Raw genomic sequence first — 20,686 nt, 5'->3', positions numbered from 1 at the left:
TGGGGGTGGGAGTAAGGTATTTCTAATTATCTGATCCAGGAAAGCCATCTGCCGAGTTATTAGCCCAGTATTATTGAACAGTGCAGGCAGCAGGCAGATGTGTGATGGATGTTTAGAGCCCTCCAGCATTTCCTCCCGCTTCTAACGTCTGTCTCTTTCCTTCTTAGTTGACAAATAAGGAATTTCAGAAACACTTTCTATACCTTTGTTTGAAGGCTTGATTTTGTTCTAAGTTTTAATGAGATTTTTCTACTATATAACATACTGTGTACGAATAGTGTTTTGCAGATTTTTAGACCAGTTGTTTCTAACAAGACAGTGCTGGAGAAATAGCCAGATAGTTTATGTATAGTTTTCCATTGGGATACAATTACTTATTTTAAATGTGAGATACTAAAGGAAGAGATTTATAGAATGGTTCAAACCTTAGAAATTGACTTCCTACTGACTTTTGCCAATGAGATAGGACACTGGTCTCAGAGAGTGATGATCTGTTACAAATAAATATATAAAAGCTTTCCCAACTTTTATGAGGGTAAATATCACCTAACGATTACTTTAGAGCTTTAAAATGAAGATTCTGGTGTACTAGACATGAATGGAGTCTAAAAATCTGCAGTTATAATGGTGTCCATTGTAACTTTTGAGTAACATGGATATATTTTTTAAAATTTTTATTGTTCATGTAAAATCTGATCAGGGTTGATGAGGCAGGTTCATTAGTTATTCACAATTCCACCTCCTTGAAGCACTTTCAGATTTCTCCATCAAAAGGTGTGTCTTCTTTCTTATAGTTCCATGGCATAGTTCCAGCCATTGCATCTGTGTTCCAAGCAATGGGATCTAGGAAGTCCAAGAAGCATAGGCACAAGTCAATATCTCTCAAAGAAGATTGCTTGAGTTACTCTCAAACAATTTTAGTCATATTTCATTAACAAGAACTTAATTACTCCAACACCTTTAGGTTAGAGGCAAGTGGGAAGTGGTGTCATTCTTCTCAATGGCCAAGTGTGCAAATGAAAACTCCCACATTCTAAAAGGAGGACAGAATTCTGTAAAGGCATGATTAGGGCTACACACCTGCTGCACACCTGGCGGTCTGCTATAGGAAATGGTTTTCCAAAGGTAATGCAGAAGATTACAGTTCTCAAATTAATTATGACTAGTTCATGTATAAAAGTTCCCAGGTTATATAGGATTTTGCCTTGCAGGGTCATTCCTTTCTCTTAACCATTCTGTATTATTAAGAAGTTGTATTTCTTGGGCGTGACAACAGAGGTCAAAGTGATTGAAGAACTTCATTGGTCATGATGCCTACCCTCACTATTCTTTTAATGCTGTTTATTCCTGCCTTTCTCCTTTCTCTATCCCATCCATGGTCTCTCTTACCAGGTTCTGTTTCTCTTTGTCCCATTTACTTGTGACTTTCAACTTACTACTACATACACCTTCCTTGTTTAGCATGTTCTTTATCAACAGTCTTTTGCTATGATAAAGGTGAAATCCTTGAGACCGTTGCTTTACTCATTAATGCATCCTATGAACTTGATGTAGGAGTGGACACATGGTGTGATGCTCAGGACAGTTTTTAAGGCCAACAGTTATATAGCCTAACTGTAATCATCAACTCTTTTGATCTGCCATACACTTCCTCCAGCAGGGTTTTGGCTCAAAATAAGAGGAGTTCTGAAACTCCTCCAATAGTTACAGAAACTTGTTCACACTTGTTGCTGATTATTTTTCTTCATGATGTTTAATAAATGCAGTTAGCCACCTAACCCGCTTGCTTATAATTTGGATTTTTCTGAGGATCTCAGTCCAGCGTTAATATTTGCTGAGGAGCTATCCATTCCAATAGACCAACAAAACTTAGTGAAAGTATCAGAATGAATGCAAAACTAGTTTCTTCTGTTTGTCTCTCCATTCGGCTTATCCAGAATGAATAAAACATAGGGAAGGGAAAACTTTTCAAGTGAACACATTCACAATGGATTCTAGGTTAAGAATTTGAAATGAGATTGGTTCTGATCTTCACATAGCCTAAGGACTACTACCTCTGCCCTTCCCCCTGTTTACAGTAGGATATGATACGATATGACATTCCATATGATATGATATGATATGATGTAATTAATGGGATGGGATATAATCTTATTGTGCTTTTATCTAGAAGCTATTATTCATTTAGTATTCTGGAGTTCTAGGACACAGTGGGCTTGAGTTTAGGGAGTCCCAGTAAGCTAGTTCTTGCCATTCACTCCCCCAAACAGTGAAAAGAAGGAGAATTTAATGCTCAGCATGGTGTTTCTGGCAAGACAGGAGGTTAACTGCCCTCAATCCTGACTTTGGAAGTGCTTCCATGAACTTCAGGTTTAAGTAGGGGAACTATTGGGGCAGGATCAACAAGGATGACTACTTAGGTAGTCTTGGATAAACTGTGATTCAGTTCATCACTATTTCATGTCTGGTTCCAGGAGATCCTAAAGAAGTCATTATTGCTTGATAAAGAAATTCAGTTCTCATCCTATAATGATTACTCCTGCTAAGGGATATAGCCTCAGTTCAAGTCACTGCAGGTGACTTGGGCTAAAATCCATTCAGATTTCTCTTATAGCTCCATTTAGGAGGGAACAAGATAATTTCATCATGAGTTATCTGCTACAGGGCTCATTGTTCCTGGACTCTTGAAAATATCTTAGTTCCTCCTTTATTTTTTGAGGGGAAGGGTGTACTGGTCTTCAAATTCAGGGCCTCTTGCTTGCTAGTCAGGCATTCTACTCCTGAGCCACACCTTAAGCTCTTTTTTGTACTTGCCATTTTGAGATAGGGTCTAATTTCCTTCCTTTCTGTGTTCCTGAACCACAATCCAAACATGTTAGGCTTCTCATCTTAACTGGTGTGAGAGGCATGTGTCATTTGGGCCAAGATTTTTCCATTGAGATGATGTCTCATAAACTTGTCTTCCAGTCTGGTTTTGAACCATGATCTTCCTGATCACTGCATTGGACACATCTGAGGGGAAAGAGGCACAATGGGTGCTTGCATTCCCAAACTTTTGTTTGAGAAGCCTATGTGTATGCCCCAAGCTGACCTTAAATGGTGATTTCAGCCTCCCAAATAGCTAGGATCACAGAGTTGAGAGCATCAAATGTCTTGTTTACTATTTTTGTCATTATTTATTCTTCTTTTGGTATTTTTAGTCTTGCAAAAGGATGAGAGCAGTTAGGTTAAATTTATGACTAGTAAACATTGTATTTATTACCAGTATTTAGACCGTCTCCTTAAAGAATTACCCTGTCCATGCAGCAGAATTAAACAATACCAGATGTATATTCTAAGAGAAACAGGAGACAGATACAAAATGAACAGAGATCCCAAAGTTTTACCTTGCTTTTGGTTAACTTTTGGACAACTGCAGGTGAAAGGGAAGAGCCAATGATTTTTAGCAGAGGTAAGTCCTTGTCACCTTGGCTCATCTCATTAATTAATTTAGATTAATATTCTGATGGGCTAAAATCCATTCAGATTTCTTTTATAGTTAATATGTTGCTATAGTTTGGGTTTTGAATGCCCTCCAAATGTCCGAAGTCTTGGTCACCAGCCTATGGCTGTATTGAGAGGTAGTGGAACCTTTAAATTCTGAGGTTTATGGACAGGAAGTTATGTCACTGACAGCATAAAGGAATTATTGATAATCTACATCATTGCTCTTTCTCTTTCTTTGCTTCTTGGCTTCTATGAGATGGATGTACAAGGCTCCATCACACGCTCTGATCATGATATATGTACCATCATAGGCCCGAAACAAAGACAGCATGTGACCATATACTGAAACCTCTAACACCAAGGGCCAAAATAAACATACCCCTTTCTGGGTTGTTGTCTCTTAGGTATTTCTAACAACAAAAGAAGCCTACTAATACATACACACTGAGTTTCTTTCATATTGTTAGGTCTGTCATTCTCATACACCACTACAGGATGGATAAATTATATTTGATGATACTGGGTTTAAGAGGACAAGCATTTTATCCTTGTCCCCATTACAAGTAAGTTGCACTTGGCACACCATTACATCTGGGAGCTAAGTCGACCTTAGGTCTTTCATGATGGCAGTATTTGCTCCTGCTTTTCTATACCAAAGCTTTTGAGTTTTTCTACTTCTGTATCTCTCTGTACCAGCTCTTTGCACAACTCTATGCTTCATAGCAAGTTCTCAATAAATATTTAATAAATACAAATATATGAGCAGCTTTCCTGTGGGAAATGTCCTGCTTTGTATGAGTGAGCATAGAATTGGGGACAAGTATCCTAGATGTGTGTTCAGACAGCTTTTATTTGTGCTACCACTCAGGCAAAAGTAAGTCAATTAATCTCTCTGTCTCCATTTCCTGGCATGTAATGTGGGAATGGGCACGAAAGCTGGAGAGGGTGTTGTGAGATTAATTAGTTAAAATGTATACCCTGCTATATAAATGCTAATTGCTGTCAGGAGCGTGGGTTGGATTTTCCAGTGACTTGGCTTTGCAAGGCTGAGCACAGTTCCATCCGTCCTCTGTGCCTCCAAGGTTCAGCCTTAAGAAAGCCTTTGGCTGAGAGAAATGATGACTTTGTGCTTCCTAGATGTTGAAGGGCCAATTTAGAACGGACTTCCACTGAAGAGTCAACTGGATAAGAATGGGCATTTTAAATTAAAAAAGTAATTCACTGTGCCAGTAATTTGCTATATTCCTTTTCCTGCTATTAGAGACAAATCTATTTGCATAACAGCTTTTTGCTGTCTTTTCTGAGGTCAGTGCCTGCAGTGAATCATATAATTAATTTGGTATTACATGACATTCAGCCCGTTGCCATAGATTTTTACTTTTATTTGTTCATTGAATAATTTAAAAAGCTCTTACAAAATACCCTTAGGTAGCTGGCTAAGAAACTTTAAATTCAGATGGGCAAATAGCCTAAAAGTGCTCAGTAATAATAGCACTGTTGCTGTTTTTAATTACTAGTGTGTATGTTTTTGGTCCCTGCTGTACCAGAGTCTTATTTAAATTATAAACATGCTCATTTGACCCATGAAACATAATGTAAAAGAGACCTGTAGCAAGAATAAGTATTCATTTTTCTTTACAAATGTATTGCATTTAACTTAATTAGAAACATATTAAAGAATAAGCCATGCAGTACTCAACCTGTAGTCCCATTACTCAGGATGTTAAGACAGGAAGATCAAGAGTTTAAGGCCAGCTTGGCAGTGTGGGCTACAAAGCAAGATTATATCTTCAAAATAAGCAAAATGAAGAAAAACAGAACAAAACAACCACAACAACAAAATATTAGTCAATGGAATCAGTTCTCAAATCTTGGTGATTCAAATGTACTTAAGTTTCAGTATGTAATTTAAAAAGTGTAATACTATTTTGAAGTGTCCACTTGTGATTTATCCATTTATTTCATGAAAGGAATTTAATACACTTACTAGTCACAATAGGCACTGTTAGTTGCTAAACTACAAGTGTTAGTTTTTGTAATGCAATTGATTGGGGTTGTTTTCCCCTCACATCACTGTCCCTAAGCAGCTATGATCCAAGCATTCTGCCATCCTGGAGGCTACTGCTTAAAAAAAAAAAAGATCTTCAAAATCATCACATAATGTAAAGAGAGATCATCTGAGGAGTTCCTAGTTTACAACATTACTAGCTACAGTCATTGGACACAATAAAAACCATGGGCGCTCAATCTAATTACTAAAGACGCATAGCTTTTGCATGTGCTGAGGAAGAGAAAATAGGATCGACAAACAACTAGTGAGTTTCTAGCATTAGCTCCTTGTGACCACCAAAAATCCATTTTATTCTTCTTCTTAAGTTGGTTGGCTGACTAGCCTGTTACTGGTTTATATGCTTTGCTACCTCTTTCTTTTTAGCCATTTCATAATCAAATTATTCAAATTATTATGCTTTGAAAAGGAAAAGAGACACATCTCTCTTCACCTGTGTTACTATTATTAATCATGGCTATGAGCTATGAAAACTTTAAGAGGCTGTGGCACTGATGTCAGAAGACCTCCACTAATAAAGGCAACATCAACTCCTAGCAGAACTTCTCTTTCCAGTTTCCCAATGTTCCTGTGAGAATGAATCACAACATTAGAACCATGATCTGTGACCCACGTTCGGAGGATATGAACTGAGATATATTACATTTGGGGGATGACAGGATGGCATTTATAGTTTATGAGTTTTGCTCTTTAACCATCCACTTTTGCGAAAATAGGGCAGAATTTTGAGGAAGAGGCTTCTGAGAACAAGCATTGAGAATATCTTTCTAAAACACAGAAGGCAGAGATGTCTATGACATCTCGTTCCATCCAATCAACAAACATAATATGGCGAAGTTCAGCTTCCATCTGCTGACCACCTGCCTGTCTGTCTCTTTCTTTAAAAATATGTACTTTCTAATTCAAAAAACCTGAAGTGAGCATCAGACCAATTCATTGGTATAAAGGGAACATCATACCAATGCTTATCAGCAAAATTATCAGAATTACAAAATAGGACAAAAATGTTTTCCCTAAAAGAATGTATGTCTGATTGGAATGGTTTAACACTGAAAGGGGCTGGTAGTGACAATTTTATTATGCAGTATATATTTCTTTCCTTTCTTCCTTCCTTCCTTCCCTCCCTCCTTCCTTCCTTCCTTTCTTCTTTCCTTCCTTTCTTCCTTCCTTCCTTCCTTCCTGCCTGCCTGCCTACCTGCCTGCTTTCCTGCCTTCATGGACTGGTCTGTTTTCTATTTCCTTTTCAATGTGCTCTCCTTTTTAAGAAATCCTAAAATATAACTTCCAAACTATCTAGTAAGATTTTATACTTTAAGTTATGTTTTTATTTTTAATCAGCTCTCTGTTTTTTTGAATATTCCTTCATTATTGTGACCTGTTCTTGCTTCATGAATATAATGGGTTGTTTTTATCTCTAAAGATAATAATTATAGTGGATTTATTTATGTATTTTATATATTTGTTGTCAGTCATGGGGTTTGAACTTGGAGCCTGGGCACTGTCCCTGAGCTCTTCTGCTCAAGGCTAGTACTCTTCCACTTTGAGTCATAGTACCACTTCTGGTCTTCTGGGGGTAAATTGGAGATTAAGGATCTCACTGACTTTACTTCCTAGGCTGGCTTCAAAACTTGATCCTCAGATCTCAAACTCCTGAAGATGACAAAGGATGGCAATTTCAGTCTAGCAGTTTTGCTCTATAATCATCCAGTTTTGCAAAAACAGGGCTGAATTTTGAGGAAGATGCTTCTGAGACCAGGCATTGATACAGGCTAGGACTACAGCTAGGAATATGGGCATGAGCCACCAGCATTGGGCTTATAGTGAATTTTTACAAGTATGCTCTTTCCCTTGGAAAAAAAAATCAGTTTTCCCAAATTTCTTTTTTTTTTTAAATTTTATTTAATCAGATACTATATTTTCTGGTAGGCAGATTTTTTTTCATGTGTCTTTCAGTGCTATAAGTTCTTATTGAAGGAGCAATTGAGAAGCTGATTGAAAATTCTAAATATGAATGTGAAGCTTGTTGTCCTTTTCTTTTGGATGATGTAGCTGTACAAAGTATTTAAAGAGCTTCCTTCTACTTAAGCTGGTCAAATTTCCCACAGAGGATCCTTTCATTCTGGTGCATAGAGGGAGCAGGTCTGGCTTCTCTCTTCCTTGAAGCTGAGTGGGAAAAGTTGTTCAGTATTAGAAGCATGAGATTGAAACAGAGAATATAACCTGGTGGTACAGCGTTCATCCAGTCCTCCGTATTTACCACTGTCCCCACATATTCACTTTTTAGCTACATGGTTGGATTTCCCTGCTTAGAATACAGTATGACTATTGGTAACAAGCAGTTCCCGTTTATCACTTAAGCACAAAGATCTGCTTTGGTATATCAAGGGACTAGAGTTAAGACTTTCTTAATCTCTGTCCTTTTATATTTGCCAAGGTAGAAGAAAAGGCAACTTGATAAAATATAGTCTAGATAATAAAACACCCACCACAGGTGACGTTTATATCATAATGGCTAAAGAAAGTCACATGCTCCTTCCTTACTTCAGACATAGAGGAAAATCTTCGAATATACCTAGGGAGAAGCCAGAAATCTAAGTTGAATAGCACCAAGGAATCCTTGCTTTGATGCTAATAGTTTTGGGTCCTTTCCACATTCTGAATTGTAGTCCTAATTGTCCTCCAGTTTTTCCCTGCTGGTTTAGTGTTGGTGTTTTCTAAGCCTGCTAAACTGGCTCCCACTTGTCCATAATGCTGGCACCAGTGTCATCTTTCCTGTCTTTGCTGTTACTTGTGAGTACATCTGGAAAATTATTTTCTTTTCAGCAGAACTTCAGAAAAGAATGAAATCATTTGCATATATTAAATATATTAGGTTTATTGGTACAACTCTGATTATCATCTTCTCTGAATGAAGAGAGTTTGTAGTATTCATGAAAATTTAGATAATACACATAATTAGATACATACTTTATTTTTTTAAGATGGCACAGACATCACTAATGTGCTTTGATGTAAACAGCCTTTTGATCTATCTAAATCTCTCTGTATTTTGGATTTTAATTCATATGTGAGGAGAGCAAGGATCAATCATTTGTTGAGTCCTAAGAATCATTGTTTAATTTTCCAGAGATGTACTAGTTACTTAGATGACAATTCTATTTTCAAGTCAGAAAAATTTCAAATTCAATTCAAATTCATTGCTTTTTATCAAAAGTGATGTAATAGTTTAGTTGCTTGTTTTACATGTAGTCGCCTGCTACAAACTCTTGCTTATCCATCACAAACTGCATGGAAAAAATTAATTTCATTTGTTGTACATACATGTTTTTTTGCTCATGCATCAGTAGGTTGCTTAGTTTATAGTAGCTTTAGGTTGGGCTTGTTCTTGCATCTTTAGTTATTTGTAGAGAGCTGAAGGTTATGCTGTAGCAAGATTGCTCAACTATACTGTCTCTGCTCTCATTTTTATGTAGCTTTCCTAGGCTTGTTTTCACATCTGTACCAGAGGAAGGCAAAACCTTTCAAGTCCTGGTTATTGCTACATAGTACTAACATTGCCTTATTGTGGCCAATGTAAGTACAAAGGCAGCCTAGATGAAGGAAAGGAAAAGACATTATCCTTGAATAGAAGACTCATGGTTTCAGCCTACAGAGTGGTGAGGATAGGGAAGAATAATAATGAAGGTTGTGTGTGTGTGTGTGTATACATTATATTCTACAGTTATCAAATGTTCAATGCAGTATTTTTGATACTAAAATATGTAAACTTGGCATATTGCTGAAAGCAGTTAATGAATTGAATCACATTTTATTCCTGGATATAATAAATTTCCCAAGTGTATACATACAAATGATCAATTTTCCATTAATTCCTAACTTCTCTCATTCATAATAAACCAGCTCATCTGGATTACCAAAACATTACTCAAATTAAAATTTATATTTTTTATATAATAACTACCTAGAAAATTGAAAACATTGATTATGTGGTCACAGTAAAACTCATCCATATGGCTTTTTTGTTGAGATGGAGTATCACTAAATTTTTTTGCCTAGGCTAGCCTAAAACCACTCTCCTCCCAATCTTTGCTTCTGTAGTAGCTGAGATTATAAGAAGGTACCTCCCATAGACACATATGGCTAACTCAGATTGAGACTGTAAAGATAAATAAATTCTAAAGACTTACTACAAAAGAGAATGCAAAAAGTCATTCATCTTGGGAGCAAAAAATCATTAATCTTGGGAGGATATTTTAACACAGTATAATACCAATATACTTTTATATACCTTTTCAAAATTCTTTAATGTAGCAACTGGGAATCTAAAATGATATTTATGATTGCATTACATTTCTATGGGATAGTACAGGTCTGGCCCCAAAGAAGCAGACCTGGGGAGAACGCCATTCTAAATGGTGTGTTGTCTTTTCAATTACACTTTCCTCTTAAACTCCTTCTCCAGGAAGTAAAAAAGCACACCGTTTCTGTTTGGGGTGACATTTTCCTCCATTCCTGACAGAAAATCCTCAAGATCAATCTACCACATCAGGAGATGCTCAAAAGTTAATGAAGAAATTGAAGGAAGTAGCTTATTCACGTTGTGGTCACTTACCATGGGCATTTAGAACACGAGGTTTATTGAAGAGGACTAGAGAAGGAGATTCCTGGAAATACTGGGCGTCCTAGGGGGCAAAGGGAATGTGTTCTCCAGGGACCTTGATATGGTAAAACAACTCATTTGCCCTTTTTCTCATTCTGTTTATTCCAGAACGCTGCGATGACTGGGGACTAGACACCATGAGGCAAATCCAAGTATTTGAAGATGAGCCCGCTCGCATTAAGTGCCCCCTCTTTGAACACTTCTTGAAGTTTAACTACAGCACTGCCCACTCTGCTGGGCTTACTCTGATCTGGTATTGGACTAGACAAGACCGAGATTTGGAGGAACCCATTAACTTCCGCCTCCCTGAGAACCGCATCAGTAAGGAGAAAGACGTGCTCTGGTTCCGGCCCACACTTCTCAACGACACTGGCAACTATACCTGCATGCTAAGGTAGCTTGTCTCTCCATGATGATGGTTTTGCCACTTTGGTTCCTAGACTTTCATGCACATAATGAATGCGCCAACAAGTTGTGTAAGGGAAGGAAACTTTTAGGTAGGATTCTATCTCTCCTTAGTGGTTTAGTAGAGGAGGTGAAGGAAGACATGCAGAGGTAGAAAATATACCCTGGGCAGAATCCAACATGGTGGTCTCTTTTCAGATGCTGACACATACAAGTTCGCCTCAAGTATGTTCTGTGTTTATTTGTCCTCTTCCTATAACACTGGGGCATGCTTACCTAAATATCTTAACTAGAGGCATCCATTTCTGCAATAAATAAACAGGGAAGAGAGTAGAGTCCACTCTGTTTTTCTTGGCATCTCTTGGAATGATTGGCATAAGATCAACTCTTTGGAGGCATTGATATATTTAAGACTGTGCTTCAAAACAACTCTACCAAAATTATCCCAAGAAGCAAGTGAACACCATAGCCTTAGGAATCTAAGAATATAATCTAAAGCAGTCGACCATGATTGCAACATGGATTCTTCAAATCATTTTTAAAACTAAGGTGTTTGGGTTTTTATTTTTCTTTCTTTTGGTCTTAGGGCTTGAACGCAGGGAATGGGAACTTTCTTGATTAAGGCTAACTCCACCACTTGAATCATGCATGGTTCCATTTCTGATTTATTTTGTGCACACGTGTGTGTGTGTATGTGTGTGTGTGTCATTTAGAACTGTCTCATGGACTTTCCTCCCCCAGCTTGTTTCAAACCACTATCTTCAGATATTAGCCTTCTAACTAAGATTTAAGATGTGAGCCATCAGCACTGTGCTAAAAACTGTTGTGTGTTTTTTTTGTTTTGTTTTCTTTTTTCTTGCTTATGTTTTACTCATGGTTGCTCATTAGCTACCACACTGTATTTTGTCTTCTAAACTCTTATCTGGATTTTTTCTTTTAACAGAATTCCCTATTACTTAATAGGTATATTGATTTCTAAGAGCTGTGCAAAGTACATCTAAAAGACATTTAAAAAATTTAATTTCTTAGATTTCTGGCCTCCAGAAGTCTAAAATCAGAGTCTGTAAAATAGCTTTCCTAGCAGCTCTTTCCTTGGCTTCATATGGCGTCATCTTTTCACTTCTGTAAGGTTTTCCAGGTCTTTGTGTCTGTGTTTTAATTTCTTTCTTCCTCTATACATTATAAAATTTCTTATTTACCTTAATTACATCTTTAAAAGACACAAATTCTCCTGTTCAAGCTGTATTTGAACCAGACTCCTGAGATCTTAGCTTCTTGAATAGCTAGAATTATAAGCATGAGCCACCAGAGTCCAACTTCTGTTTTGATAAATGATTATATTTATGTTATAATTAATATAGTTTATAATTTACATTAATTCTTACATAAATGTTTTGCTTTATTAGCACAGAGAAAAAATGGTCCTTATGTTTTCAAAAGGCCCTTCTGAGGCCTTGAACAGATATCCTCAGTTTTTTGGAGGAGAATCTAGCTAGGCTAATCTGGGGACCCCAAAAAGACAGGAATATTCATGCTCCATTATTAGGTCCTAATAGAACTTAGTTTAAATTAAAACTCTTTACATTAGAAAGAACTCTAGCTGAAGTGTTTCTCTCAGATTTGAATACTGTACTATACTTTTCTTTTTAACCTTCTTCTCTGAGTTTTCTACTGATTTCAATATTTTACTGACTGAAAGGGTAATGGATAGACATCTTTTAGTAACATGCTATATTTTTCCTTTTTTATATATTTTGATCTGTGGAGAAAAGTTTTCAAACAAAATATTACTAGGCTAAAGCTTTAAAAATTGTCCTAGGAACTTTTTTCTTTTTGCCAGTAGTGGGACTTGGACTTAATAGGCTCACACTCTCTGTTGGCTATTTCTCTCAAGACTGGTGCGCCATCACTTGAATCATACTTCTATTTCCAGCTTTTTGCTAGTGATAAGAGATTCTTGGATTTGGCTGCTGGAGCTGGCTTTGAATCTCAATCCTCAGATCTCAGCCTCATAGTAGCTAGGGTAACACATGTGAGCCACCAGTGCCGACTCCAGAAACATTTCTTTTTGAAAGGTATGTTTAGCATGATCAGTTTTGCTTAAATACATCGGCCTTACCATTGCCTTACCATCACTATCACTGAGATTGTGCTAAGTGACAACTTAAAATAAACACACACATATACATACATTTAGTGCCATAGATAAATATTTTAGTCCATTAATAGTAGATGATTGTGTTTTCTTCTTCATTCTTCCTTGCCAGTTGGTATACGGAATGTCTCAATAGGTAAATCATTTACTTTATACAGGGGAAGTACAGATAAGAATCCAATGTATATCCAACAAAATTAAGAAGAGGCAGGGAAGGGGAAGATGGAGGATGGATGCTTGAATGTTGAAAGGGGTGATATTGATCAAGATAGATCACATTTATGAACTGTTTTGTTAAGTGGCAATTCCTTTGTACAACTTTGCCTTGTTAAACTGAATGCCGATGACACTGCCTGGTCATTGCATATTTCTCTATTCAGGAATACCACATATTGCAGCAAGGTTGCATTTCCCCTGGAAGTTGTTCAGAAAGACAGTTGTTACAAGTCCCCCATGAAACTCCCAATACAGCGGCTCTATCTAGAAAACGGCATTCAGAAGATTTCTTGTCCAAATGTCGATGGATATTTTCCTCCCAGTGTCAAGCCAGCCTTCACTTGGTATAAGGTAAGAAAATTAGAGCACATTTCATTTTTAAAAAACAATTATTTATTTGCTGAGAATTTTTTTTTTACTCCTCATAGTTCCTGCTTTCTTCTTTAGTGACTCCGTACCGATCTTACCACACTTCCTGATTGTGTAGTGTTTTAAAAGGAAGAGGTCTATGGGTTGCTTTGCTTCAGTCCACTATTTAAGTTATGCTCACTGGAATATCAGAATAGATGTATTTCTGTCAACTTCCCCTGGAACATGTTCTGTGCAATGTTTTCCAGTTTCCACTCAGCACTGCTTAGCAAAGTCGGAAGCGGATGATTCATCCGGTGAATCTCAACTCCTTCATTAGTCAGTACTGTAATTTATTATTTATGTGTGTTTTCTAGTTTGCCCTCATTTGCGGGCAACTTCCATCTGTGGTCTCTTCCACATCTGAGAGATTTGGAAAGTGTTTAATCAAAAAAACCCAAGAGTGTTGGGAAGGTGATACTTGGGGCAGCAGCATAGCTTTTGAATGACTTCAAGTCTCCCCAGACGTCAAAGCCAGAAACACAAGGATTATTTACAACACAGCTAGAGACAAGTTCTCCATAAGAACAATTTTCAAGCAAGTGACATAAACTATCAATATCAGATCTATATGGAATTGACACTTGACTGGAAGGGAGAAGAAGGAACTATTGCATTGAAAGAAGGACACACCAAAAGAATCAACAAGAACTCACAGGAAATGATGATAGGCCAGTATAAGAGCACTAGATGAAATTGGGAAGTGTACTCTCTGAAAAACTGGGTGTCAGAGACCTTTAGTAAGAAATGGTGAAGTGTTGGGAGCAGGTGTAGCACCTTCCAAGTAAAAAAATGACAAGTCACACTGTGGAAAAACTGCTGAGAGTAGAAGGATCCTAGGAAAGCATGTCCAATTACCTGAATCCAATCACCAGAATTGCAAGCAATCAACTTAAATTGGATCAGCACAATATGGTAGGAGGAAAGATAAGGGACTAATAAAAATATAAGAAGTGAGACAAACTTAAAAGATTGTTTTTAAGACTAAGCCATCATGGTTTTGAAGATTATTCTCTATTAAGTTAGAAAATCATGCCATATTCTATAGTCCAGACAAATATAGTTCCACATAAAACTGAGCTATTAATGAATCAAGATAAAATTCTGTTCAATATTACATAAAATACAGGGTCAAAGCAAACAATAAAAATGTACAACATCTTTGTAGAAAATAAATTTCCAAAGGATATTTACCTATTTTTTTTTTACCTATTACCTATATTGCTATATTACTATTTCAAAAGTGAGCTAAGAAGCGTTAAATACCATAAATGTGGGAAATAATACCATAAATGAATGGAAATTGAAAAGTCTAGAAATTATTTAATTCACTGAAGTGCAGAGAATAAGTTATTTCAGAAATGGAGCAAAATGAAAAGGAGCAGAGAAGCAAATGAGAACATAGTACCTGATATTTAAAGTAAATAGGAAGTGAAGAAAAATTTTAAGAATAAAAATTAATTCATGAAGTAAGAAGAAAAGAGTAGTCATACAAATATCAAAAGAAGAGGGTTTATGACAATGAGTATTATCAGAGCTAAAGGGAATATTTCATAATAAGAAGAAGATTATTTCATCAGGAAAACATACAAGTACTAAAAGTATATGTGTCTTATAACAGGGCTTCAAAATACATGAAGCAAAAGTATTCAAGGGGAAAACAGATAGTTTCACAAGGGGAAAACAGATAGTTTCACAAACAGTTGAATTTTTAAAATTTGCATCTGAATTGTTAGAGATGAATCTCAAGAATAAATCTAAAAAGTCTTCTATTGACCAAAGATGAACAGTTTGAATACAGTAGGTATATTATTTGTAGTGGTTTCAATCAAATGATATAAGTTTAAATTCATAAGTTCATAATGCTATTTCATAAGTACTTAAACAGTAATTTTTTGAGTGCTGTCAGGAAATCAATTTAATATATGGAAAATTAGTAAAGGGAATTAGTTTTTTCCTAGAAGAATCATGCTATTGATTAATGAAATAGTGCCAAGAAATATATTTTTATACAAGTATTCCTATTAATAAATGAAGGAAGAATGATAGATTTGGAATGCCACTCTGAAAGCCCCAGTTGACTAATATATCTAAGCAGTATGCATCGATTACGGCTAACATCATAAGTGATAAACCATCAGAGATGTATCTTCTGATGAAAGAACACAGTGATATCTATAACCTTGCCAAATGAATTAAAATGGAGTCTGCTCCAGCCTTTTTATAGTGCTGCTATCTGCCAAATATGAGAGAACATGACTATATTGAACCACACCAATAGTTGCAGTCAGCAAATCCAGACTGTGAAACTGTACAGACCAGATGTGCTGAACTCCTCTGCCAGTAAGTAAAAGAAAGGCAGGGAGTGAGAATGTACAAGTTAAAAGCAGCAAAGACATTTTGAAAGTGGATAAAAGTGTTCATCTAAGGCTGTGCACACACATGACACCATTATAAATGGAAACGAAGTGATTTTACTCCAGAGGTATAGGCAATTACTTCTTTGGGTGTGATTGAGAAGGAGGTGTGATTGACACAGGATACATGGAAAGTTTCCAAAATTGGTCCATAAGTCCTCTTCGTAGACCTTACTGGGACTAACAATTATGCTTGCTTTCACATAACCCATTAACTCAAACATACATGTTTAGTACTTTAGTAAATATTTCATTTTATAATAAAGTGACTAAGGGCAGGAAAGAATATGAGTTAAGTGTATATATATATATATATATATATATATATATATTTAGTTATAAACAATTACAATATATGAACCTTAGCTGAAACCTGTTTCATTCGAATAAGCAATAAAACAAATTATAAGAGAACCTCATGGAATCTGACCCGGGGAAGGCTAATGATATCCATGAATTGCTACTTATAAACATGATTATGACACTATACTTAGAGTTGCAGAGGCTGTGTTACAATTTATAGATACACACAGAAATATTTGCTAAAGAAATGTTATGGTGCTGGGTGCCGGTGGCTCACATCCATAATCTTAGTTGCTGGGGGCGGGGGACTGAATCTGAGCACTTCGAAGCCAGCCTGTGTAGAAAAGTCCCCGTGAAACTCATCTCCATTTAACCACTCAAAAACCAGAAATGGAGCTGGGGAAAGTGGTAGAGCACTAGCTTTGAGCAAAAGATCTCATTGACAGCACTGACACCCTGAGTTCAAGCCCCATGACTGACAGGAGAAAAAAAGGAATAAATTTTTATGATAGTTGTGATTTTCCTAAGAATAGGCTCAGGATCCAATGATTGAAGATAGAAGTAATATATGGGCTGAATTGATACTTGCGACTGCTAATGAGAGTACAGGAGCCCATTATTTAAACTTTCCAAGGTAATTATACTAAAACATAATGAAGATAACATTAACTATTTATAGCCATAAGTATGATACATCTTCATGTTCAAAAAGTGTGTTTAGGGGCTGGGAAGGTGGCTCAGCGGTAGAGCGCTTGCCTTGCATGCCTGAGGTCCTGGGTTCAATTCCTCAGCACCACATAAGCAAAAAGAAAAAAGCTGGAAGTGGCGCTGTGGCTCAAGTGATAGAGCGCTAGCCTTGAGCTGAAGAACTGAGGGACAACGCCCAGGCCCAGAGTTCAGGCCCCACAACCAGACCTAAAAAAAAAAAAGTATGTTTATTCCTCTTGGAATCAAGGTCACAGAACACTAAATTTAACTATTTTTCAGTCATATGCCTATTTACAACCATTTTCTACTTTCCATGTTATTCATGTATTTCCTCTCCTGAGAATGTCCTTTTCTTCCTTTAGAACAGATCAGATCCTTTACCCTTCATGAATTGTTCCTTGTTTCCTCCAGCCAGACATCATTTTCCCCCCAGATATTCCCATAGCTATTTATCTATGCTGGTTTTAGTGGAAATTTTCACTGTAGTTTTTGTAGTCATTCATTCATGGATGTACTGAACATACTAGCTGAACATCACCTTTGGGTGAGGGGTACATTACAAAGAACTAAATCTATGTCCCACCCTGCAAAATCTCAAAAGAAATACACCATTGAGCAGAGACGGGTTTATAAGGAGAAATTCTATTTTTATCAAAAAGTAGAGCTTCATGACAGAGAGGATTTGCTGCTGGGTTTAGTGAAAGGAATATCATGTGATCTATGAGACTATTGTGTGAGGGCCAAGTATGCCATTTCCAGTGATTTCCCAGGTCTTTTCTTCCTCCTGTCTGAATGAGTGGCAGCACTATTAACCAAGCCATGAAATGATGGAAAGGAAGCTGAGTAGCAAGCAGTGCATTTGGCGAATGTCATATTAAGTTAGAGATATCTGTGGGACACTTAGGTGGCAGGTGGCAGTGACTAGCAGATAGTGGATGCGTATCATATGTGCTTGAAATGTAGGAGAAAACTCAAAGCCAGAGAGACAAGATTAGATGTATCTATGTAATAGTTGGAGCTGTGAAGGAAACGGAAGTGAGAAGACAAGCCACCCAAGGTCACACTTTAGACAGTCTATTCATGAGTTCATTGGAAGCATAAAATACAGGGAAGAAAAAGTGTCACTGCTGTAAAACTACTATTGGGGCTGATACCTCATGGTTTTTGAAGCCATCCCAGGCAGAAAACTCCCTAAGACTCTCATTAAGGGGCAAAAAGCCAGAATTGAAGGTGTAGTTTAAGCAGTAGATCACCAGCCTTGAGGGAAAAAGCCTAGGGACAATGCTGAGGCTCCCTCCAGTACCAGAACACACAAATATAATCAGTTTTAGTTTATTTGATTTCCTCTCCTTGAACTTTTAAAGTGGCTGAATTAAAAGAAAGAAGTAGATTCAGTACTAATGTGTTCTTATATAGTAGGAGTACAAAGCAGCAGTCTAGTTAGTTTATATGTTAATGGATACAACACTTCTCACAACTCTGCCAGGTCTGTGTCACTGTTCTTAATAGATTAGAAATGGAGGCTGCAGAAATAAACCATCGTAGCTGCTAAGGTATAGAACTGTAAAGTTTTATTTCCCTTTTGTTCTCTCAATGCCTTTATGAAGTAGGTTCTTTTATTTTCTTCACTTCTACTTAAGAAAGATGTTTGCTTTTTTGTTGCTTCAACAAAATCCAGAGGCACACAACTTAAAGAGGGGAAGATGTATTTTGATTCCCAGTTCAGGAATTTCAGTGCATGAACCACAGACTCCTTTGGTTTGAGCCTTGTGATGAGGCAGAAACATCATGTAGGAGGACATGGTGGAGGAGAGCTGCTCACTTCATTGCAGCATGGAAGCAGATACAGACAAGAAGGCTCCAGGGATAATGGGCTTTCCCAATACATGCCCCCAAGTAACCTCAAATAGTCTTTTCCACCATAAATTCACTAATGGGTTAAGCCATCCATGCAGTTATAGGCCTTCATGAGTGCATAACCTCTAAAACTCTCTCATCAGCTGGTACCCAAGCCTTTAATACAAACCCTAGGTATAGTGCAGCTGAGCAATTGTCCACAGACCACAGGGGTAGGAACTGAGAGTCTACACACACACACACACACACACACACACACACACACACACACACACATACACACACATATTCTTCTGTATTCTACTCTAAACAATCCAGCTGCAAATGAAAGAGTGTGAGATTTTTAGGTAAGTTTTGTGTTGTTACGAAGCCAGTAAGTACTCTTCCAGGCTGGTGTGGAGAGGATAATCTAGTTTGTACTTTCAGAGCTTAAAGTACTTTGAGTGGCTGGGCAATCTTTGAACGGTGTTGGCTTTTTTCCTGGGTGGTGGGAACTAGGGAAAATGTGGATAGAAGGAGCAGGAAAATTGAGAGGACCTTGGACAAAGTGACATTGGAAGAAACAGAAAACCAAATGTTTCTATTTAAGAACTGGAGAGAGAATGAGAATGGAGGTTTTTCTCCCATCTTCTCTTCCTCTCCCATCCTTTCTTCTGGGTGGCAGTGTTTCCTTAACTCAGGACTCAGAACTTACAGTTCTCTGAATCAGCAATTCTGTGAAGTAAATTGTTGTTCAGTAAATGTTTATTGAATAATCTGGCTTTTGAAACAGTCCTGGAAAGCAAACTATGGTTTCTGAGCAGTATACTGAATTTCAAATAACTCATCTATCCAAACCTTCTGGAACACAATATGCATATAAATTGCAGACTGCCCATCTATTCACATAGACATTCCAAATATATAGGAATAAAGACAGCATGTGTGTTTTTGTTACTGCCGGAGTTATTATTAAATCATCATCATCATTATTATGCATCATTATTATTATTATACATCATCATTATTATTATACATCATATTATTATTATAATACAACATTATTATTATACAAGTTTAAGAAACTGTTACACCCTTCGAACTTTACTACAACTGAAATAATTCTCTTTTTCATTGTATTAGTTGAATATTTCCAGTTTTGTTTTATTGAGGCACTGGTGGAGATAAAGGCATTTCCCCTTTGCCCTGAGATGCAGAGGAACTCCTTTATTGAGTGTTTTGCTGATTACACTTATGGCAACCCCTGAATATAGCAGAATACTTTCAACTGCCATTTAACAGAGTGATGTCATTGTGGTTATCTGTTTGCAGATAACTGGTTGGCCTTGTACCCTTTGTGAGCATTAACACTGGTAAATTACCTTTACTTTAAGGTTTAATGTAAAATAAGTCAGAATTGTCAGACCTTATTTGTGAATCTCTCTCAGAGAACAGGAAAATAATTCCTTTTTTTCCTGACAAAGCGCCAGTCAGGAAAGAACATTTCTGTAGAAGAGCCAGACCAGACTTTCTTATTGGCATAGAACCTATTGTTGGAAAGTTAGTCCAAGGCCTCTATAATATACTGTTTCTTTTTATTTTTAATGCTTGCTCCAATTTGGTTTAACAATTTAGAGTTTTGGAAAATTCTTTGCCTTTTCCTATACTCCTAAGAATGATTTTTTTAAATTTGGCATAAAGTTATATTTTTCTTCAGAAATGCATATTCATAATTCCATATGTATCTATACATACAATATTGTACATATGTTTTTGGGGTATCTGAGGTTCATTGTCATTTAAACTTAAAGCCCATGTTAAATTAATATTTGTGAAGCCTTCAGACTAATTCAGCATAATATATCACTGGTCTGTACTTTCTTAGAATTTAATTCATTTCTTACTTGTGTTACTATAGTGATTTTATTTATTTATTTATTCTGTGCCAGGTAATATGCTCGCTCTCTTACATTTTCTTTTTCGTTTCTCTGAATAACAAATACAACACTAAATTCTGCTGACAC

General features: G+C 36.8%; 1 protein-coding gene across 3 annotated transcripts in view; it reads left to right on the top strand.

The window, feature by feature from the left end:
- The window catches only part of LOC122098975 (interleukin 1 receptor accessory protein), a 131,896-nt gene that overhangs the window by 69,919 nt on the left and 41,291 nt on the right, over positions 1-20,686 (top strand). For all 3 annotated transcript variants that reach the window (XR_006145833.1, XM_042669546.1, XM_042669547.1), the window contains exons 3-4: positions 10,323-10,608; positions 13,155-13,341. Coding sequence is in view for 2 of the 3 variants with exons in the window: in XM_042669546.1 (XP_042525480.1) it covers positions 10,323-10,608; positions 13,155-13,341 (473 nt within the window). In the remaining variant the exon portion in view is untranslated. The remainder of the gene's footprint in view (positions 1-10,322; positions 10,609-13,154; positions 13,342-20,686) is intronic.

The sequence above is a fragment of the Dipodomys spectabilis genome, unplaced genomic scaffold (genome assembly GCF_019054845.1).
Source record: "Dipodomys spectabilis isolate Male_0828 unplaced genomic scaffold, ASM1905484v1 ptg000017l, whole genome shotgun sequence".
Lineage (NCBI taxonomy): Eukaryota > Metazoa > Chordata > Mammalia > Rodentia > Heteromyidae > Dipodomys > Dipodomys spectabilis.
This window is presented reverse-complemented; position numbering and strand designations above follow the sequence as displayed.